At 41.2% G+C, this 21,999-nt stretch overlaps 2 protein-coding genes across 2 annotated transcripts; both read left to right on the top strand.

Moving 5' to 3' along the window:
• The first annotated feature begins 720 nt into the window (after positions 1-720).
• LOC123241043 (zinc finger and SCAN domain-containing protein 20-like) lies at positions 721-5,645 on the top strand. The gene is made up of 3 exons (XM_044668753.1): positions 721-1,107; positions 5,074-5,260; positions 5,527-5,645. Exons 1-3 carry the CDS (start codon positions 721-723, stop codon positions 5,643-5,645), a joined length of 693 nt encoding a protein of 230 aa, XP_044524688.1.
• Positions 5,646-5,831: 186 nt separating this feature from the next.
• Positions 5,832-21,762, top strand: LOC123241042 (zinc finger and SCAN domain-containing protein 29-like). Its single transcript, XM_044668752.1, has 6 exons — positions 5,832-5,873; positions 6,197-6,278; positions 8,832-9,518; positions 16,311-17,006; positions 19,010-19,474; positions 20,789-21,762. The coding sequence occupies exons 1-6, from the start codon at positions 5,832-5,834 to the stop codon at positions 21,640-21,642; spliced, it is 2,826 nt and encodes a 941-aa protein (XP_044524687.1). The 3' UTR covers positions 21,643-21,762.
• The last annotated feature ends 237 nt before the right edge of the window (positions 21,763-21,999 follow it).

Raw genomic sequence — 21,999 nt, 5'->3', positions numbered from 1 at the left:
ATAAATAGATAAATAAATACAAAGTAATTTGCTTCATCCAGTAGGGGAGCACTACCAACTGCTAAAATCAGGAAAGATCTCTTGAAAGAGGCAGCACCTGAGTTGACCCTTGAAGGAAGTTAGCAGTTTCAGGATGAGAAAGAGAGAGTGTTCTGATCAAGAGGAACAGTCTAGGCCAATGGCCCTGGTCTAGGCAATGGAATGTCATATACAGAGAACAGCAAAGTAGAACAGTTCATCTTAAGTACAACCACTTTTTTCAATATACAATTTCAGAACAAAATCTAATAACATGTTTTAAGGCCACCCTATCCATGTAGGTAGGCTATTTGTTCCATCCTATTAGTCTTTAATATTTTAAATTATCTTAAATTTGTTTTCAAAATATTTTCAAATACTTTATTTGTACATTTTACTAAAGTATACTATATATTAATTTTCTACAAATAATATCTACAGGATTCTTAGCAAATATAGAAAAACTCTTAAAGAACTTGATTAATTAGGTTACTATTTTCCTGTTTCTCTCTTACTCCTCTTTCTCTCTCTCTTTTTCTCTCCCCCCCTCTCTCTCTTTCCTCCCCTTTCTCCCTTTCCTCTTCCTCTTTGCCCTCCCATTCTCTGTTTTCCAGGAGCAGCTCCAAGTGATTTGTCAGATAGAGATGTGAGCGCTAAGACTCAGGCCCATGCTGGAGCAAGGCTGATCCTCCCAAGCAAATGATGGCTGCAGTTGTTGCCCCATCTCATCAAGAGGAATTCCTATTAGTGAAACTGGAAGAAGATTCCTGCTTGGGTGATGATCCTAATTTCTGGGGATATGACCCTGACTCAGAGGCCTCCCGCCAGCACTTCAGGCAGTTCCAGTATGAAGAATTCACCCAGCCTCATGAAGTGCTCTTCCAACTCCGAGAGCTCTGCCATTTGTGGCTGAAGCCCGAGAAACGGACAAAGGAGCAGATTCTGGAACTCCTAGTCCTGGAACAGTTCCTGAGCATCTTGCCAGAAAAGCTGCAAGCCTGGGTGTGGGACCAGCATCCCAAGAACTCAGAGGAGGCAGTGACCCTGGTGGAGACTTGGCAGAAAGAGCCCAAGATACCAGATCAATTGGTGAGAGCTGCAAGGTCTAATGAAAAGGGCGCTGCTCTAGGCAGCAGGAGATGTGGGTGCCAGGTTCAGCTCTACCTCAAGTCAGCTGGGCAAGTTGCATTTCTCTGTGCTTCATTTTCTTCATCTGTAAAATGAGGATACTAGCTCTGTCCTCAGAGGGTGGTTCTGAATACAAATTGAGAGAGTATGTGACAACAATTAGAAAGGAAAGCATCATGTTAAATTCAAAGCACTATTTTTAAGTGAATTGAGCAGTAGGTGGGGCAGTGAAAACTGTTGGGATTCCCTTCCCTCCCCATTAAAACTTCAATTCAAGCTTCCTTTCTGCATCTTACAGGAGTCTTTAGTTTTAATTACTGGGTAATTAAATACTCTCTGTGCCCACCACAGTACCTTCCATAGCTACAATTCTTGGTTCTGGACAATCTGCCCCTCAGCCTAACAACTTGAAATCTATTTGACTAGATTATTTGAATTTGAAGGGCCAAAGTTATCTTGGATGGGGCTTTAGGCACAGGTTGCTTTTGAATTAGTTATATTTTCCTGGTGACAGAATACTCACAGATTAAAGATAAATAGAGAAAAACAGAGACCTAGTTTTTCTATTGAGAGATTATCTAGTTCCTCCAGGTAGGCCATACATGAGCTCCTAGCTTTTAGTTTAGATATATACATATACCATCAGTTTTCTTATTTTGAGGTGATGTAACACTTTTGACCAGACTTCCTACACTAGAGTAGAAAAAAAATACTATTGAGTTTATCAGTTAAAAATATTTATTGAGCACCCACCAAATATTGTGAGGGATACAAAAGAAGTCTAAGAAATAAACCCTGTCCTCCATGAATTTAAGATTAAGTTGGTAAAACAAGGCAAAACATGAAACAATTAGATGTCAATTAACTGCTAACACATTTTGTACTGACTGGAAGCCAAATAAGAATTTGAAAAAAAGAACAAGAGGCTAATATGTAGTTAAGAAAAATTCCATAGAAGAGGTGGGACTTCAGTTGGGCTTGAAGGTTTAGAGTAGGATTTGGAGAGGGGAAAAATAGTTGGGGAAAGGAGCTACTTCTAAACAGAAGACAGTGAACACATGGAGGTGCCTTAATTCATGGGAATGCTTCTTAATCATTCCTTCCAAAAGCCCTGAAGAGAAAATTCCACATAATATATTCACACAAGTTTTGTTTAATATATCAAAGTTCATGAAACATCTATCACTTCTATGTTCATTTGAAGAATTAGGATAATTTCTATCCTGGCAAATGGGATTTCTCCAGGATCCTCTCTACTTGCATTTTAATTGGACTAGACTCTCTCCTAAAGATAAAGTCAGCATTTTATTTATTGCTAATAGAAACAATTATTACACCTAAAGTACTTGGTTGTACACAAATCCTTAAACTCTCATCACCCACACATCCCTCAGACCCATAATCTCGGACCTTGAATTGTTGATATGGTAAGCAGGATGCCAAAAGCTCACTTTGTAGGAGGCTCAATTTCTTGCTCAAACATATCTCAAAGACACCTTTGGTATATTGCAAAGCAGTCACTTTCTTGGCTACCTGTAGCACCAAGCATATTAGTATTTTCCCTGCTTATAACTATATTTTTTGGTCAGTGATAGAACCAGGGTCCACTTGAAGTAATTTTTTAAAAACCCTTACCTTCCATCTTAGAATCAATTCCAAGTGTCATTTCCAAGACAGAAGAGCAGTAAGAGCTAGGCAATAGGGGTTAAGTGACTTGCCTACCATCACACAGCTGGGAAGTGTCTGAGGCCAGATTTGAACCCAGGACCTCCTGTCTCTAGGCCTGGCTCTCTACCCACTGAGCCACCTAGCTGCCTCTCCCTAGCAGTAATTCAATGCTTTTGAGTCATCCTCTATCCCATATTTTCCCTGACCCACCAAACTAAGTTCTAGAAATATCACTGAGATCCCCTTGCCCTATTTACTCTATTTACTTTGGGCCTAGTGCCTAATAGGTGCTTAATTAAGACTTGTCAATTGATTGATTTGAAATCTAAGATGTAGTAGAAAGAATGCTAGATTTTGAGCCAAAGGAATTGGTTCAAATCATGGCTCCTACAAGTAGGCCTCATTTTCTTTCTCTGTAAAATGAATATGCTTAAGCACCACTGAGGTACAGAATAAGTGACTCAAGGTAGCCGATCTCTCCTCTAGGGTCCCTTTCAGTAATAAATCTATGATCTATGACCTTTTCCATTCTTATTCATACTTCATTGCCTATTGAGAAATTTTGAACTACACATTTTTAATGACTCAATATATGCTTTGTTCTTTTAGAGTTTTCTTGGCCAAAAAAGAATTTGAGGGTCATAATATTTTATGCTGTAGAGATCATTGAGGTCAGAGCCTTTGCCTTTCCCTCTGAAGGAGAGTTACTGATCAGTACATTTAGTCGTATCCCCTTTCTTTAGTTTCATATAATTATGAATCTATGAATAGAAGGGCTCAGAGCAGCTCTAGATTATTCCTAGTTGCAAAGTGGCATTCTAGGAGGCATGTTCAGTGCCTGTGGGACACTGTGAACAGCCAACTCTAGAAGATTTCCCCCAGAGTTTACTGGAATATTTGTCATTTTCTGCCTAGGCCATCCCCTTGATCTGCAAGTTTGGATCGGATTAATTCTGTCTCTTCTAGTCCCACTATAGCAGAAATCACAATATCCAGAGAGGCTTCACATTCATCCTGTCTTCTATAGAGTGTTCTCAACAAGGGTTATTACTGTGTTCTTCCAGGGTGGTCTCCCAGAGCCATCTCAGTTCTGGCCACCTCCAGGGCCATTCCAAATTGGTCTTATGAAGTGATGAGACAGGGCCCATTCAGCCTATGACATTTAGCAGTGTTTTGGGTCCCAGGTATAGGCAGGGCCTATATATGATGTGCCTGCTTGGGAGAGGCCTACATCAGGATAAGTCATTAACCTGCTGCTTCAAGGTCCCTCATATCAGGCCCAGTCTAGGATCCCAGACGTAAGTACTCTTTTATATATGGTCTACACTCCAGCCAAAATGGTCAGTGCACTGTCCCTTAAGTATATATACTTTTGAAAAAGTATATATACTTTAAAAGCCCCTGGAACTTTGTTCTTGCAGGCCTTCTAGCCTAGCCAGGACTCCCTTTCTGACCATCAGAATACCCATCCTTCAAGGCCTAATTCAGATCTTCTTCCTTGAAGCCTTTCCTAACAGCCTCAGCTGGATGTAATCTTTCTCTTCCCTGAACTACTATAATGTATTTCTGCCTAATACTCTGTTGCTTTAGTTTTATATGCTTATATCCTCTCTCTCCAAGTTCATTTTGGAGTATATAATTTTTCTCCCTCTTTCATTAAACCTAACACAGTACCTTGCTCATGTAGTAACTGCTCAATAAAGATTTTTGATTACCTGCTTGGCAGGCAGTAATGTGAAAAATCATAAAATCTGATTTTAAACTACCTGTCTATCCTAGACCTGTCCTATCTTTCTTCAAAAGCTCTGGATGACAAATTGCTTTCCTCAAAATAAGATAAATTTGATTAAAGAGCCAGTGTGGTTAGTGGATAGACCTTTGGATTTGTAATCAGAAGTCCTGGGTTTGAGTCCCAGTTCTGCTGCTTAGTAATGATGTGACCCTGGACAGATCACTTAGTATCCCTGAACCTTGGTGTCCCCATATGTAGAATGGGGACAATCATTGTTGCTCTGACTATCTCCCAGGACTGTTGTGGGGGATCGGCTTAGATAACAGCAGGTAAAGTGTTACATGCCAATTGTAAACCCCGGGGTAGATGATCACAGTTAGTAGCATTGCATGTAATTATTCTTCCCCCATCCTGGTATCTCTGTCTCCTTATGGGGGTTTTTACTTTGATTTCATCAAGAATCCTCTGACCAAAAGAGTCTTCAGTGATGGGATGGGTGCTATCGCCAGATCGCCTTTTGTATACAGGGACAGGAAGTGCTTTCTGAGTTGCCAGCACCCTTGGGTACAGCACAAGAATCACAGAGCTTCCAGTTAGATTCAGCAGAGATCAAGCCAGAGGGAGCATCCCAGCAGAAGGGAATACAGAGCCCCTACTTGGAACCACTGGAACAACTGAGCCCTATGGAGGAGCCCAAGCCCCTGCAGAAGAGTGGTGAGAAGCAGAGAACATATTCTAAGCTAGTGTGGGGAGGAGCTCATGCTAGGAAGAGGGACCTATGGTTTGGAGAAGAAGGTGGTGGGTCTGGGGAGGAGGTGGTGAGGGGGAGAGCACATAGTCTGGCCTTCCTGTCACTGACTAAATGGCATCACAAAGAGGATGCTGTCTTTGTTTCTCTGATTATCCTTATGTTTGCTTGGCTTTTTTGTCCTGATACTCTGAAACTGGGCTCTCCCTCTCTAAATCTTCACTGAGACCAGAAAATCAGGGCAACTTGGCCTTGGAGAACAAAGAGCTCCAGAACATGGCGACCATCGAATGCATAGAGCATGTAATTTTTGGTCAAGGGCATAAAGCCACTGAACCTGAAGAACTATAGGGCCAAGTAGAGAGTTATGCCAGTATTAGCTACATGGATAGTCTTAATTGGATTCAAAGCATCAGACACCCAGAATTGATATCTCAAAAAAAGTATGAATGTGCCCAGCTGGGAAATAACTGGAACTTAAATAGTTCCTTTCTCTTCCTAGGTAGCCTGGCTCTTCAGGTTTCTGACCTTCCTAAGATGAAAAGTATTGGTGACTGTAAGATAGTGCCTGAGTCCCAGGTAAGCGCCAGTTTGCCTTTCTTTTCCTGATATGTTTATACCTTGGAGGTTAGACCCACCCTGTTGACTGTTCCCCTATTCTCCTATTCCTTAGATTCCCCAAGCATAATATTGTTACCCTAGACAAAAAGCCCACAATTGTTGATTAAAATGCCATTGATTATTTTTCCTGAATTCCTGACTTTGGACCTCAATTCTCCCTGTTGTAATTAATGGGGCAATATGAAATGCCAACGAGCCCCGAGTCTTGATGGGGCAATAAGAGTTTGGGGGGGGAGGTATGGGTTACTGACATGTGAGGATGTGCATTATACCTCTTACAGGAAACCCCAGGCCATGGAAGCCTTGTACAGGATCTCTGCAAGGACACTGAAGGAAAGGATTGTGGGAATGAATTCTTGAAAGGTAAGAATTAATTTCTCTGGTGAATGAGAAATTTTCAGGTGTCTACAACTCATAATTCCCTGAGACTTCTGAGGGCATCTACCTCACTGATCCCAATACATGTGTGAGGGTTAAAGGGAGTGTCTTCAGGGGCATCAATAATAGAAGCACAGGACTGGAATGGATCTCTAAAGATTATCTTTGCCCTTAAAATCACTCTGTGTCCTCTTACTTAAATTCTACAGGCATCTGAGTTTTCATATCTTTAAGATCTTCCTTTTCTCTTTGGTCCCTGTGTCCTTATGCTAAGGTGGGTGTACAAGCTGTTAAGTAAAAGGAGAAAAGAATTCAGTGTCCTTGTATGTTCTTCTTCCAGTAGGAGAACCATCACCTTTCAATCACCATCATGTTGATTATCCACTTCATAGAAGAGCTATATAACCCAGAACACCTCCATTGCCCCTCAATTGATCCACAGCCAGCAGGCTCCCCAAGGCAGTTTTCTTCAAGTTCAAGTTCTCTGCCTCTGTTATTGACCCTTTTTTTAAACCCTTACCTTAGGCCTTAGAATCAATGCTAAATACTGGTTCCAAGGCAGAAGAACAATAAGGGCTAGGCAATGGGAGTTAAACGAACTTGCCCAAGATCACACAACTAGGAAGTGTCTGAGGTCACATTTGAACCCAGGAGGTCTGGTCTCCAGGTCTGGCTTTCTGTCCACTGAGCCACCTAGTTGCCCCTACTCTTCCAGTTTTGACTTTCTGTGATTCTTTGAATTGTTTGTAAGTCCTTGAGTAAAAGTGATAATTCCGTAAGACTTTCTGTAGATGTTAACTTTCTTTGTATTTTATATCTTAAGAGTTTGTACATTCCCTTGCTTGTGAAAGGAATTTCCTGATGAATAGAATTGAATTTCTTTTTATTTTATTTTATCAATTACATATAATAAGAAATTTCCATATATAAGTTTTCCAAAGTTATATGATCCAAATTGTTTCTCTTTCTTCTTCCCTCTCTCCTCCCAGAGCTGGCAAGTAATTCAATCTGGGCTATACATGTATTATCACATAAGACATATTTCCATATTGTTCATTTTTGTAAGTGAATCATCTTATAAAACCAATATCCCAAAATATATGCTCAAATAAACAAGTAAAAAATAATATTCTTTCATTTGCAAAAAAATCAAATTTCTTTTTTTGTGTGTGATTTGAACATTTTTATTTAATTAATTTAGAATACTTTTCCATGGTTACATGATTCATGTTCTTTCCCTCCCCTCCTCCCACTCCCCTCCTGTAGCCCATGCACAATTCCACTGGGTTTTACATGTGTCATTGATCAAGACCTATTTCCATATTATTATTATTTGCATTAGGGTGATTTTTTAGAGTCTACATCCCCTATCATATCCCTATTGACCAATGTGATCAAGCAGTTGTTTCTTTTCTGTGTTTCTACTCCCACAATTCTTTCTCTGGATAAGGATAGTGTTCTTTCTCATAAGTGCCTCAGAACTGTCCTGAATTACTGCATTGCTGCTAGTAGAGAAGTCCATCACATTCATTTGTGCCACAGTGTATCAGTCTCTATGTATAAGGTCTCCTGGTTCTGCTCCTTTCACTCTGCATCCATTCCTAGAAGTCATTCCAGTTCACATGGAATTCCTCCAGTTCATTATTCCTTTTAGCACAATGGTATTCCATCACCAACAGATACCACAGTTTGTTCAGCCATTCCCCAATCGAAGGGCATCTCCTCATTTTCCAATTTTTTACCACCACAAAGAGCATGGCTATAAATATTTTTGTGCAAGTCTTTTTCCTTATTATCTCTTTGGGGTATAAACCCAGCAGTAGCATGGCTGGATCAAATGGCAGACAGTCTATTAAAGACCTTTGGGCATATTCCAAATTGCCATCCAGAATGGTTGGATCAATTCACAACTCCACCAGCAATTCATTAATGTCCCAATTTTGCCACATCCCCTCCAATATTTATTACTTTCCTTTGCTGTCATATTAACCAACCTGCTAGGTATGAGGTGGGACCTCATAGTTGTTTTGATTTGCATTTCTTTAATTATAAGAAAAAAATCAAATTTCTTAAACTTGTCTTCTGACTTCTCCTTATACCTTTAATATATTCTGCTCCTAAAAAAATCATCCCCTACCTGGCTTAATTTTTTAAAGCTACTTTTTGGTCTTGGCTCTGCCATCATCTAGCTTTGTGACATAAGGCAAGTTACTGAATCTTTCTGGCTCTCAGTTTTCCCATTTACAAAATGAGGTGGTTAAATCATTCCCACAATCCTTCCTAACCCTAATATTCTCTGATTCTCCTCAGAGTGAGGCTCTGATCTCTGAGCTCCCACAAATCTGAAATTTCCACTATGTTCAAATCACTAAATTTCCTTATTGCCCTCTCTCAGTGACTTGAGAGAGAATGTTTAGAGTCCTGTGGTAGTCTCTTGGTCATTCCCCAGAAATCTCCCTGATATATCCCACCGAAGTCCAGGAACAGCTTTATAATGATCAATAAATGTCATGCCCCTGTTTGCTTTCTTACCAACAGAGTTTCCAGTTCCCAAGTTTGACATCATTTTGCCATTAAAGCAAGAAAGGGAATGCTGGGCCCCAAATCTCCAGAGCTCTGAGGAAATAAAGAATAATCCAAGAGGATCCCACACAGGTGAAGAACAAGTAAGGTCTAGCCCAGCATTTTCTAGGAAAGAAATGAAAAGCTGGGAGGAGCAGAAACAGTGTGATGGAGCAGCCCCAAAAGTTTCTGGGGTCCTCTGGAGCTATGAGGAAACCATGACATTCCTTGCAATCCTTGGTGAACCCCAGTTCTCAAAAAAATTCCAATCTCGTCGTCTAAACCGCCAAGTATACCGAGCAGTAGCTGAACGTCTAAAGGAACAGGGTTTCTTGCGAACATTGGAGCAGTGCCGCTATAGGTTCAAAAACCTCCAGACAAGTTACCAAAAAGCAAAGACTAGCAGAGCCCCCGAGTCCTGTGCCTTCTTTGGAGAGATGGCCACTCTGTTGGATACCCACACTTCCACTTCCTCTCTTGACACCTTGGGAAAAACTTCAGATCTTTCTCAACAAAGGGATAGTAGTGTTAAAATTGAGGAACCAGAGAATAAGGAACCTGAGGAGGGGACAGAAGATTGTGATGGTGATGAAATGATTGACAAGGAACTGACCCCAAAGGGCAAGATGCCAGGCTCCCAAGGCCCTTTCTCTAGCAGCTCAGGTAAGGACCCAATAAAAATGTCTTCTTTCAGGCTTCACAAGAACAAGGACTTTGTTTTATCTTTTTGCCTGTGATATTGTGACACTTTGTGTTTTGCTGACCCTCGTTTGATAACAGTTCTTGTCCCTCCCCTCCCCCACAAGGTGTTATCAGGATGTACTGTTTGCCCAATGACCATAACTAGATTACACAAGGGTGCCAAATATCAGTAGCCAAAGCCTTCAATATAGTATCACTGATTTGAGATTACTAAAAGCAAAGGGTTTAGAAAGAAGGGAAGAGCACAATTATACCCCTAAGATAAACACTGGCAATATACCATAGTCAACTCCCATTTACCCAAAATTCAAGTTACCAGCTGATCGTGGAGATCTAGAATCTGTTACTCATTAGTTCTGTCCAGTACCAATCAATGTTTATAATGAAGACCTTGAAGTATTGCAAGGTCCTGAGAGTTCAAAGAGATTTCACAATGATCAGCATTGTTTAGGGCAGAGTGGTGAGGTAGAGAATAGAGGGCTGGGCTTGCAGTCAGGAAAAGCTTTGTTTCACATCTAGCCTCTGACACATAGTCATTGTGTTGTTCTGGTGTTTTCAGTCATGTCTAACTTTTTTTAAAACCCTTACTAAATGGCGGTTCCAAAGCAGAAGAGTGGTAAGGGCCAGGCAGTTGGGGTTAAGTGATTTGCCCAGGCTCAGACAGCTAGTAAATATCTGAGGCCAGAACTGAACTCAGATGAATCTTCCTGACTCCAAGCCTGGTGCTTTATCCACTTCACCACCTAGCTGCCCATTTTATAACCACAGATTTACCTTCCTTGACTCTAATTTCTAATAAAAAACGAAGGTGTAATATTCCCTGTAGTACCCACTTCAGGGTTATTGTCAGGATCAAATGAGTAAATGTATGGATAAATGTGCTTTGCAAACCCAAAAGTGTTCTATAAAATCAATGATTATTAGGCATGTTGTATTAAATTCTAATTCTTAAAATTATTGCCCCACATGTGGCATGTGGTATATATGGTAACTAAACTAAAAACATCATGCAATACAGAAGATCTCCATTCTCTGAGCATTCTGGATCAACAAGTATTTCCTGATGATTCCGTTTATGTCAATGTCCTGAGCCAGATTGTCTCTGGCTATCGTTTGGACAGTTATTGCCTCTGTCATCCACCCTGGGAATACTATGAAAATGGCCATTTTCTTGAATCCACTCAGATAATCAGCCTCTTGTTCATCTAATTATCTTGGCTGTGGCACACATTTTATCATTACTTATTCACTAATTTGTCTAAAGTTGTCATAGAAACAAATTCTTAGATTAAGAAGGGATCTTAAAGGCCAAATCCTTTCTGAAGTATGAAACTCCTCTGCAGTGTCATCAAGTTGTCCTCCCTCCTCTGAAGACAATTAAGAATAAAGAAATCTCTAAGCCATCGTTCAGAGCTGAAGATCCAAACTTTGTGGTAAATTAAAATTGGAAGTTATCACAAAGACCCCCTTTGGATGTTCAACAATGTGTTTTATAGGGCTTCTGGCAGTTAATTAGCATAATTAACAAGGCAGAAGGTACATGGTATGTTAAGAAACATGCTATGGCATTTGGTAACAAAGGTTTGGAACATTTCATATGAAGTCATAAGATCCAGTACAAGGTTAAGATAAGAAAATTTAATTAATCCTCCAAAACTATCATACTACTTCAGTCAGAGTAACCTTTCTTGGCCATAATATTCTGGGGAGCCTGTAGTTGGCATAAATCTTCACAGGATCAAACAACACCTGAACATGCCAAGATGGTTTTCCTATGATCTCCTCGGGATAACTGTCCACTCACCATTCCAGATGATTGCTTATTTCCTACTTCACAAGTTTCAGCTTCCCTAGATAACTACACTGACCTGAAGTTTGTATTCTTCAACAGAAGTTCTTAATCTAGTTAGTTTGTTATAATGTTATAATATGCCAAAATATATCCTAATACTATGGTTAATATATCATTATTATAATTGACATCTTATACACAGTTAGTTTACTAACTGGGTCTAAACTTTTTCTAAAAATCAGAGTTGCCATTACCTACCTAAAGGATTATATGTGATCACTTGGTTTATGATCATTAATATAAGAGCAATTTTCCTTTCAAGACCTTTAGTGACAGAACCGTATTACCTCCCCAAACAATCCACTCCATTCTTGAACAGCTTTAATGGTTACTTATATTAAGCCAGATTATGGCTCCCTATGACTTCTCATGGTCCCTCTGAAGCCAGATAGAACAAGTATACCTCTCTTCCTCCATCCACCCACCTCATCTTCAGGTGTCATCCAAGTGAACATCTCTATATCCTTCAACCTCATCACAGTATAATGTGTACTCTGTCATAAATCTGTTGTGATCAGTATAGAACCATAGACTCCCAGTCTTGGAAGAGACCTCAGAAGTCCTGCATTTACTTAAACAGGAATCCTTCTACAAAAGAATTCAGTGTGACCATCTCCTTCCTCATCCTGGATGCCAGACATCTAGTTTTGCTGCCTAAGTTCCATGATCTTATTGATCTGGTCATCTTCAATAGTGTATAATACCCTCCCTCCATACCTTCTCATCCTTTTTGATTCTTGTTCTTGTTGCCCCATAAATGTTCCGTCAAAGATGTACTCAAGACTGGATGCCTTCCCCTGGGCCTTTTAGTAATCCATGGAGAAGATGCCATTCTCTCTCAGACTATCCTATATTAAAAGATAGAGAAACCCTTAGGATGTTGTGAAAAATGACTGGTCAGGTTGTTTCTGTTAGCTGACTTGTCTGGTATCTCTCCCTTCTAGATAGAGAGCAAATGGCTACCCTGTGACCCTGATAATACCTGATAAGACCCTGATGGCTTAGAGGCAAGAGGATGCAGAAGTCTGTACAGATAGGGAACACCACAGGAGTGATGGATTGGCGTTTGACTAGGAATTTTTCTTAACCTAGTCCCCCTTGATGTCCCTTCTGATTCGGACCTCTGACAGAGGGAAAGCAATGGCAGCTAGACTAGAACTTGGCTTTGCCTGGCCCTAAATAGAGCTCTCTCTCCAAATAACCCTTCGCCCACCAATCTCCCTTTCCTCTTCCTTAGAGACCAATCTGACTGCTTTGCCAAAGTTGATGAATATTTATTAAAGTGGGTAACAGGAACTAAGTTTGGGAAAGAGGGAAATAGAAGGTCCCTAAAAGCTGGGCTGGCTTGATCCTCTCTGTCTGTTCTGATGGTAATGGCTACCCTAATCTACCTAAGAAAAGTTTATAGTCTCTAGTTTGCTGGAACAACAGAGAATGATTCTTCCATTTAACCCAGTTCCTCTCAGGGAACTCTTCCTTCTAGGTAACTGCATAATGATTCAATTTACACAGGTTCTCTCACTTCAGGATAGCAGGCTGATCAGGATGAATGACTTCTCTGAATGGCTCAGGAAAATTGCTGTGGAGATATCTCATCTTTCTAGGAGTCTCTCAGTGAGCTCCCATTCTGCCTAGAGTCCAAGACAAGACTTCTCCTCAGGGCTATTAGGATTCCCCAACTGCCCCTGCCTCGGGATTCTAAATGACCTGTGGCCTTCATCACTGTTCTCTTGCCTTCATGGCTTCTTTGTGTAAATTCCATTCTTCATCTATCACCCTCTCCCACTAGATGATTCTTTCTGATCTTTGATTTCCTGGATGATAATTGCCACATTCTTTCTTACATGCAAACCCATGCTTATTAATATGTTTCACCCTATTCCCATGAGCATAATAGGTTGGATCCTAACATCACTTGATTTTTTTGTTTATTTTAGCTATTTGAAACTTTTTTCCCTAAAACTTGAAATAATGATAAGGACGAATATAATCTTATTAGATTTGAGCTATTCTCCCAGATTATTTTTCACATCTTTTGGGAACCTGATTCTGTCAATGTATTATTAGCTATGTCTTCCAGTTTTCTGTCATCTCAAGCCATTTATACCTTTATCTAAATCACTGATTAAAAAAAAGTGTTGGGCAGCTGGGTAGCTCAGTGGAGTGAGAGTCAGGCCTAGAGACAGGAGGTCCTAGGTTCAAACCCGGCCTCAGCCACTTCCCAGCTGTGTGACCCTGGGCAAGTCACTTGACCCCCATTGCCCACCCTTACCAATCTTCCACCTATGAGACAATACACCGAAGTACAAGGGTAAAAAAAAAAAAAAAAAAAAAAAAAGTGTTGACCAAAGCCAGACCAAGGACAAAACATTTAGGCAAGGCTCTCAAGACCCCCTTCCAGCATAGCACTGACCCATTAATCAATATCTTCTTAGTCTAGTCATTTAGTAATTCCAAGTTAACCTGACTTTCCGTCTTGTCCATTAGTTTACAGTGAGTGTCTTTTCCCCAGGATCCTAGACCACAGGGAATGGAACTAAACAACCCCAGAGTCAAGGTCATTATTTTTGCCTAAGTTTGGTATGTGTTTCTTCTTCTTGTACTTAACCCTTCTCTTAGGCTTTAGTCATAGTGTAGGACAGGAGGTAGCTCCTACTACCCCCTTCCAGCTACAACTCTTCAGTGCAAGTGAAGCCTCATTAAGGGAACATTGGATACAGTCCTAAAGGAGAACAGAAGTATTTGTTGAGGCGGCATGGTTGGGTGGACAGAGCAGCAGTTGGCATGTTAAGAAGCCTGAGTTCTAATCACTGAGATTGACTTGTTGGGTCACTTTAGGCAAATTACTTTATTTCCCTGGCCTCAGTTTTTGCATAGGTGAAGTGAAGTTAGACTGGATTATCTCTAGCATTCTCTGGTCCAGACATTCTCAGATTCTTAGAAATATCACAAAAGACAGCATACCAAAAATGGATATTGTTGTCAGATCATTAAATTCTGATTTATCAATCAGTAAATATTTTTTAAGTACCAACTATGTGCCAGGCTAATCACCAGAAATACAAAAAAAGGCAATAGACAGCCCCTGCCCTCAGGGAGCTCCCAATCTAATGAATATGAGAACTGGTTTCTTGCATGTTTACCTCAGAGTCAGCTCTGGTTGTAGTACGTATGTTTCTGAAAGAGTTCTTGCTTTCATTAACTAGGATTGTCAGGAATGAGCTCATTCCAGATAATAAGCAAATAAAATAAAAGTACTTACAAGGAAAGGAAAGGATAGGCAGGAATAATGTAATAGGAAGAACACTATCTTCTGAATCAGGAAACTAGAGTGAGTGCCTTTCTGCTATAAACAATGTGACTCTGAGCTCATCTCTCTTGTTCTCTGGACTTATTTCTTCTATAAAATGATGAGGAGGAACCTCAATACCTCTCTGGCTCTCTAATTCTACATAACAGTCTTTGTTATTAGGGAGTTTGCAGTCTTATTGGAGAAATGAGAATGTCTGACCATCTTCTATACACGTTTACCTGAGAGAAGAGGAAATGATGATAATAATGACAGCTAGCATTTATATAGCATTGTAAGGTTTGCAAAGCACTTCACCTGTGTTATCTCATTTGATCCTCCCAACAAGCCAGAAAGGTAAGTCCTGCTATTTTTCCCATTATAGATACAGAAATTGAAGCAGATAGATTAACTGATTTACCCTGGGTCATATAGCCAGTAAGTGTCTGGGGTAGGATTTAAACTTGGGTCTTTTTAGCCAATACTCTTAAGAGCCTCTGTGACACCTCCTACATTATCTCTTGGCATACCAATAAATAGAATACTCCAGAGGTTCTCTGAGTTCATCGATATGGGTAGTTCCCTCTCACAATCCATCATGCCTGCCTATCCTGTGTGACTCATCAATGTCTTTCCAAACTATTGCAAATATGATCTAATTTAGGTGATAAATGCACGAGAAGAATAAAGTACAAGGAGAAATTGCTTTGAACTGGGACAATCAGGAATGGTTTCATAAGTGAGTGGCATTTGAAGAATGAGTTATATATATCAACAGACCTGGGGTAGAGGAGAGATTTGGCAAAGGCATGGAGATCAGAAACCCTGGGCTATTTGGAGAGTACTAGAGTGTAGATTAATGTAAATGGGAGTATTGTGAGATAAGGCCCTGGGAAGAAGTATTTTGGCCAGATTATAGATTGCCTTGAATACCATTGGAGGAGCCCAGTCTGAGTCAGTATGTCACACAAGCAGTAAATGCTAGAGATAATCAAGAAAGGGGATGAAGTAAGTGTCAGTTGATCAAGGATCAAGGGCTTTAAAGGATGGGCAAATTTTGATTAGTGAAAGGGATGCAAGCCTTTGGAAGAGAGACTCCTAAGCCCCCTTTCACCCTTTACATAAATAGAATTTGTAGGACCCTCTTCAGGGAAGACACAATCTTTTGCACAATCCAGAGTGCAAATTGTTCTGATTTTCTATCTACCCTTGAACTAGTATCTTTTCAGTTTCCCTAAATTGTTAAATTGGCTAGGACTGAATTTTGTTTTATTAAACTCGTACTTTCCATCAATACTAAGTATTGATTCCAAGGCAGAAGAGCAGTAAGAGTGAGGCAATTGGGTTAAGTGACTTGCCCAGGATCACACAACTAGGAAATGTCTGAGGCCAGATTATTTGAACATAGGACTTCCTGTCTCTAGGCCGTGCTCTTTATCCATGGAGCTACCTCGTTGTCTCTAGGACTGAGCTTTTATAAATACCAGATATTCTCTGGAGCAGGCAACCTTGCACATAGTAAGCACTAAGTAAATGTTCACTTAATTGAATTGGTTACCAATACCAAGCATTATGTCTTCTATTTATTCTTCCCCATCATTGACCTCTCCAGATCCCAAATCCAAAGTGACCCATCAAGAGAAGTCAGGGAAAAGCTCATGGAACACAGATCTCCATAGTTTGGAGGAAAGAGAAAGCAGCAAAGACTCACACCCCAACAAGGATCAAGGAAATCCTCATCAGACTCAAGCAAAGAAGGAAGTGAAAGACTGGGAAGACCAAGAACTGGGCAGTGCAGAGGATGGGAAATATGCAGGAGTACATTGGAGCTATGAAGAAACCAAGATCTTTCTGGCAATTCTCAGTGAGGCTTCATTTTCTGAGAAACTCCGGACCTGTCATAGAAACAGCCAAGTATACCGTGCCATTGCCGAGCGGCTGCAGGAGCATGGCTTCCTCCGGACACTGGAGCAGTGTCGGTACAGATTCAAAAACCTCCAGACTAGCTACCGGAAAGCAAGAACCAGTCACCCCCCAGGAACCTGTCCCTTTTATGAAGAAATAGCAGCCTTAATGCATGCCCGAGCTGCCATTAAACCAACTTACACTGTGAAGGAGATCATCTGTCCTCTAGAGAGGACAAGTGGAGATTCTGACTCCCAGGGACAGGAGCCAGAGGACTGGGAACAAGGAAACCCTGGGAAGAGGCCCACAGTCAAAGACTGTGAAAAGAATGAAATGAGCCTCCAGGTGTTCACCCAAGAGCCCAAAGGTTCCAGGGCCACAGCCCTTTTCCAGAATCGAACAGGTAAGGATCTCTTTAGTAATAAGTCACTAGGCAGCCATTTATCTGACAAAGATCTGGGAATCTCATTGAGCTACAAGTTAAATAGGAGTAAATAGTGTGATATGGTAGCCAAGGGAAATACTAAGGCGTACTTAGCTCAGATTAAGGAAAGTATGGCATCCAGTACTAGGGTGGCAGAGACTGTCAAGACCACATCTTGAGTACTATATTCATTTCTGGGTGCCACTTTTGAATAAGAATACTAGCAAGATGAAATGTGTGCAGAGAAGACATCTAGGACAATGAAAGATCTGGAGTTTCATGTCCTATAAGAACTGACTGAAAAAAACAGGTATATTTAGCATAGAGAAGAGGAGGCCAGGGTGGACCTGTGATCTCTCTTTAAGTCCTTAAAGAACTGTTGCGTGTAAAAGGGATTACACCTAACCTACTTTGTCCCAGAGGAAAGAACCAGGAACAATGGATGAAATTGCCAAGAAGCAGCTTTAAGCTGTTTTAATCTATTTTAATTTGTTAATATAAAGAAAAATTTTGGGCAGTGAGCTCTCCAAAATAGAATGAACTGCTCCTTGGGGATATAGATTTCCCCTCCCTACTGGTATTCAGGCAAAGGCCAGATGATCACGTGTTTGATACATGGTAAAGAAGGGACTCTTGTTGAAGCAAAGGTTGGGCTAGTTGGCCTATGACATGTATTCTTACTCCAAGATTCTGCACTCCTGTTGTGAAAGTATGTTGAAATCAGGATCCTCTGTTCAGTAGGCAGAATAGTCCAATGCGCTCTACTCCCCAAGGATAAGCATAATTATTGCTTATTATTATTATTATTATTGCTCCCTTGATTTTCCTTTAGTCTCTAGGAACTGAAGTAGTATAACTGATGCTTCTTTCAATATAACACCAGTGTTTAGGATGGTTTAGTGCAATGGTTCCCAAACTTTTTTGGCCTCCCGCCCCCTTTCCAGAAAAAATATTACTTAGCCCCTGGAAATTAATTTTTTTAATTTTAATAACAATAAATAGGAAAGATAAAGATACCTGTGGCCATCACCGCCCTCCTGAATCGCTGCAGCACCCACCAGGAGGTGGTAGCACCCACTTTGGGAATCACTGGTTTAGTTTTAGGGTATTACTTCTGCCTAGGACTAGGATTTTCAGAGCAAACTGTGAGAGTCCCTTGGATCTACTCCTCAGAGGTGGAAAAAGACAATCATCCAAAATATAAAGAATCTCCACTTTTGGCCTAGGCCAAGGTGACCTTATAGTGTTGGAGTACAAGAAAGTACTGGGAGCTCACTCTTTGCTGGAATAGTTTAATTGTCTGCAGTGAAATTCGAGAGCCCTCTCTACCTCTAGGAAGAGAAGACTTCCAGTGGCTACAAATTGGAATGACTCTCCTGGGCCCAAACCAGTCCCAACCCCTGCCTGGATTGCTGGTAGAGCCTTGGTTTCAAGTGAGGGTTTCTGCATACATTTATTGGTCTCTTCTCAGTTTCTCCCACTTCTTCCCAACACAAATAGTTGGCCAGCTTCTCGGTAGAAAAGCTTCTCGTGGACATAGTACTTGAGTCAGCCACTCAACATGCATTTATTAAGGGTGTACAGTGTGCCAGGCAATAGGCTTTAGACGCTTCATCTTTCAGCCTGTAGAATAACTTGATGTTAGCCATATAATTTCTCGAGAAACAAGAGCCAAAAGGCAATGGTTTGCCTGGCAGCACTTGGGATCTTTGTAGATGCTATTTATCCATTAAGTATGAATTGAATATCTGCTGCACGAGGTTTCCTTTGGCCAGAGCTGCAAGAGATGCTAAGATAAGTAAAACAAGGTCCTTACTTGCTTTCACATAGCTTACCATCTGAGAGAGCAGGTCAGGCACATTCAGGTAACTGAAACACGGAGTGGAATGTTAAAGGAGGAAGGATACAGAGCTCTATGGAAAATTTTAGTCTTTGTATATTCTTGCTTAGTGACAGCTTTAAATACTTTCTTCTTGTGTCAGGTGTGCACTGGGGCTATGAGGAAACCAAGGCTTTTCTGGCAATCCTCAGTGAATCTGAGTTTTATGAAAAGCTCCGGACTCGCCACCCCAACCGGCAGGTGTACCAGGCCATTGCTGAGCGTCTGCGTGAGAAAGGCTTCCTGCGGACACTGGAACAATGTCGGACAAAGTTCAATAGCCTCCAGACAAGCTACAGGAAGGCAGGAAGCAGCCATGCCCCAGAGACCTGTGTTTTCTATGAAGAGATGGATGCCCTGGTGAATGCCCACACAGCTGCAGAAGCTGCCAGCATCCTGAAGCAGGTGACTCACCACCCCAGGGAAGCCAGCAGTGATGCTGACCCTGAAGAGCAGGAGCAGAAATGTTGGCACAGTGAAGAGGCACTGGGAGATTGTGACAGTGATGAAGCAGCAACCAAAGAAGCCAAGAATCCTAGGGTCCCTGGTCTCTTCCAAGTCTCAGCTGGTAAGATGAGTCTCATCTTTCATTAGAACTTGATTCTCCCCCTCCCATAGGGCTTTATCAGAATGGATCTGTCTGATTTAGTAACAAGTGCATTGGGCAAGAAGGCCAGAGACTTGGATTCATTCCATCCATATGCTAGACCTGATTAGCTCCATTAATCAATTCACATGTATGTTTTAGTTTGCCATTTGCTTAGTACTAAGGGTATATAACATGGTTCCTTCTCTCAAGGGCCTAACAGCTTAGTTGTAGAAAACCAGAAAATAGAAAACATAATCAAGGGGTTAAGAGTCAGCCAACCAAGATCCCAGTTCTACTACTATCTAGTTTAACATAACTGCCTGGGGCCTCAGCTTCCTCATCTGTTTTTGTTGTAGTGAGTCAGTTATGGCCAGCTGATCCCATTTGGAATTTTCTAGCCAAAGATCATCGAGTAGTTTTGCCATTTCCTTCTCTAGCTCATTTTACAGATGAAGAAACTGATACAAATAGGGTTAAGTGACTTGCCCAGGGTCACACAGCTAAGAAGTATCTGAGGTCAGATTTAAACTCAGGTCTTCCTGACTTCAGGCCTTGTGCTCTATCCACTGCACCACCTAGCTGCCCTCCTTATCTATATATTCCAGATTTAAAAAAAAAAAAAATCTCTAATTCTATACCTAGAGCTAAAGTGCTAACTTGTGTGTACCTACAAATGCTGTGAGAATCCAGAGGACAGGAAAGTGAATGAGGTCTGCAATAGTCAGCAGTGAGACTTCCTGAACACAAAAGAGGCAGCATGGATTTAGAATGCTCAAATCTCACTGTAGGCAAGGGACGACTTAACTGCCCTGAGCCTCAGCTGTAAAATGAGGCTACTAATGTGTGGTAACCTCCCAGGGTTATCACTGGGGATTCAGCAACTGGAAAGCTTCAAAGTACTGTATCAGCCAATGCTTGTGGTCTGATAATAATCACAGTACCATGCAAGGATAGGATTGTAAAGGGGGGATTGGCTGGGCAGAACACTTTGGGCCGGGAGAACATGAGTGGATGTTTGGCTATAAACAAGAAGCAGTGTGTGGCAGGAGGAAGACAAAGAGGAAAGCTGAAACTACATGATTTTGAGCACATCTCATTCCATGCACTTCTGTCTTCATGTGCAAAGTGGATGTTTTGACCTCAAATCCTTATCTGTGGGGGGAGATGAGTAAGTTTTACAATCTAACTGAAAGATACAATTGAATGTTACTTTACCCTTTTCCTAGCTCTCTAGTTTTCTTCCTGACTAATTGAATTGATTGAAATCATCCATTTCTTTGTTATTTTCCCCAGAGTTGAGGATCCAAAGTAAGAACAAGGAGGAGACTCAAAAACAGAGCATTTCTGAGAAAAGGCAACCCCATGAATCAGAAGGGGTTGTACCTCAGCTTCCTAATGGGGAGGAAAACTGTGAAAACGAGTACAAACCAGAGAGACCACTAGAGAGAGACATGAGTGAAAGACAAGGAAAACTGACTTCTAAAGAGGATTTACCAAAACCCACTACTCAGAAAGGGTCCTCTGCAGAAGGAAAGCCATACAAATGCCTTGAATGTGAGAAGAGTTTTAGTTGGCGGTCACATCTGGCCACACACCAGAGAACACACACAGGAGAAAAACCCTATAAGTGTCTTGAATGTGGAAAAAGTTTCAGTTGGCGGTCACACCTCAACACCCATCTGAGAATACACACAGGAGAGAAACCATATAAATGTCTAGATTGTGGCAAGAGCTTCAGTGATGGAGCAGGCCTCACCGCACACCGGAGAATCCACACCGGAGAAAAACCCTATCAGTGTGAAGCATGTGGCAAGAGCTTCAGGCTTAGCCCGAGCCTGGTTGTGCACCAAAGGATCCACACAGGGGAGAAACCTTATAAGTGCAGTGAATGCGGAAAAGGCTTCAACAACAGCTCACATTTTAGTGCCCATTGGCGGACCCACACAGGCGAGAAGCCTCATGAGTGCCCTGAATGTGGGAAAAGCTTCAGTAAGGGCTCTGCCCTCAACAAACACCAGAGAATCCACATGCGGGAAAAGTTCCCACTGCGGCTTAGGCACCGCTGTACATCAGAAAGTCTGTGTGGGAAAAGTTCTATAAATGCACTAGGAACAGGGAAACCTTCCAACAGAGATTACAGCTTCTAATCTGCCCTGTTTTTGTCCATGAACCGTGTTTAACATTGTTAACATTGTTAATAATATATGTTAAATTATGTAATAACATAAGAACATTGTGGAAGGAGCACCATGATGGAAGACAGGAAACTTGGGTTCTATCTCCCATTCTGCCAGTAACTAATTCTGTGACTTTAGGCAAATAATTTCCTCTCTCTAGGCCTAAATGTCCTCATCTATAAACGTGAGAGTTGGATTAGACGATGACCAAGGCCCTTTTACTCTCAATAGTCAGTGTTTCTAATGTGATGCTTCTTTCTGCTTTAGGATAGTTTTGTGTGTCTAAAGCTAGACTCACCAGATGGACTAAAACTGGGAATATGAAAG

The sequence above is a fragment of the Gracilinanus agilis genome, chromosome 3 (genome assembly GCF_016433145.1).
Source record: "Gracilinanus agilis isolate LMUSP501 chromosome 3, AgileGrace, whole genome shotgun sequence".
Taxonomy (NCBI): domain Eukaryota; kingdom Metazoa; phylum Chordata; class Mammalia; order Didelphimorphia; family Didelphidae; genus Gracilinanus; species Gracilinanus agilis.
Note: the sequence above shows the minus strand (reverse complement) of the source record. Positions and strands in the feature narration are given on the sequence as shown.

Coding starts and splice junctions, on each gene's coding strand:
- LOC123241043 (XM_044668753.1), top strand. CDS start 721: ATGGCTGCAGTTGTTGCCCCATCTCATCAAGAGGAATTCCTATTAGTG. Junction 1,108..5,073: donor CCAAGATACCAGATCAATTG/GTGAGAGCTGCA, acceptor TTTTGTATACAG/GGACAGGAAGTGCTTTCTGA. Junction 5,261..5,526: donor CAAGCCCCTGCAGAAGAGTG/GTGAGAAGCAGA, acceptor CACTGAGACCAG/AAAATCAGGGCAACTTGGCC.
- LOC123241042 (XM_044668752.1), top strand. CDS start 5,832: ATGAAAAGTATTGGTGACTGTAAGATAGTGCCTGAGTCCCAG. Junction 9,519..16,310: donor CCCTTTCTCTAGCAGCTCAG/GTAAGGACCCAA, acceptor TGACCTCTCCAG/ATCCCAAATCCAAAGTGACC. Junction 17,007..19,009: donor CCTTTTCCAGAATCGAACAG/GTAAGGATCTCT, acceptor TTCTTGTGTCAG/GTGTGCACTGGGGCTATGAG.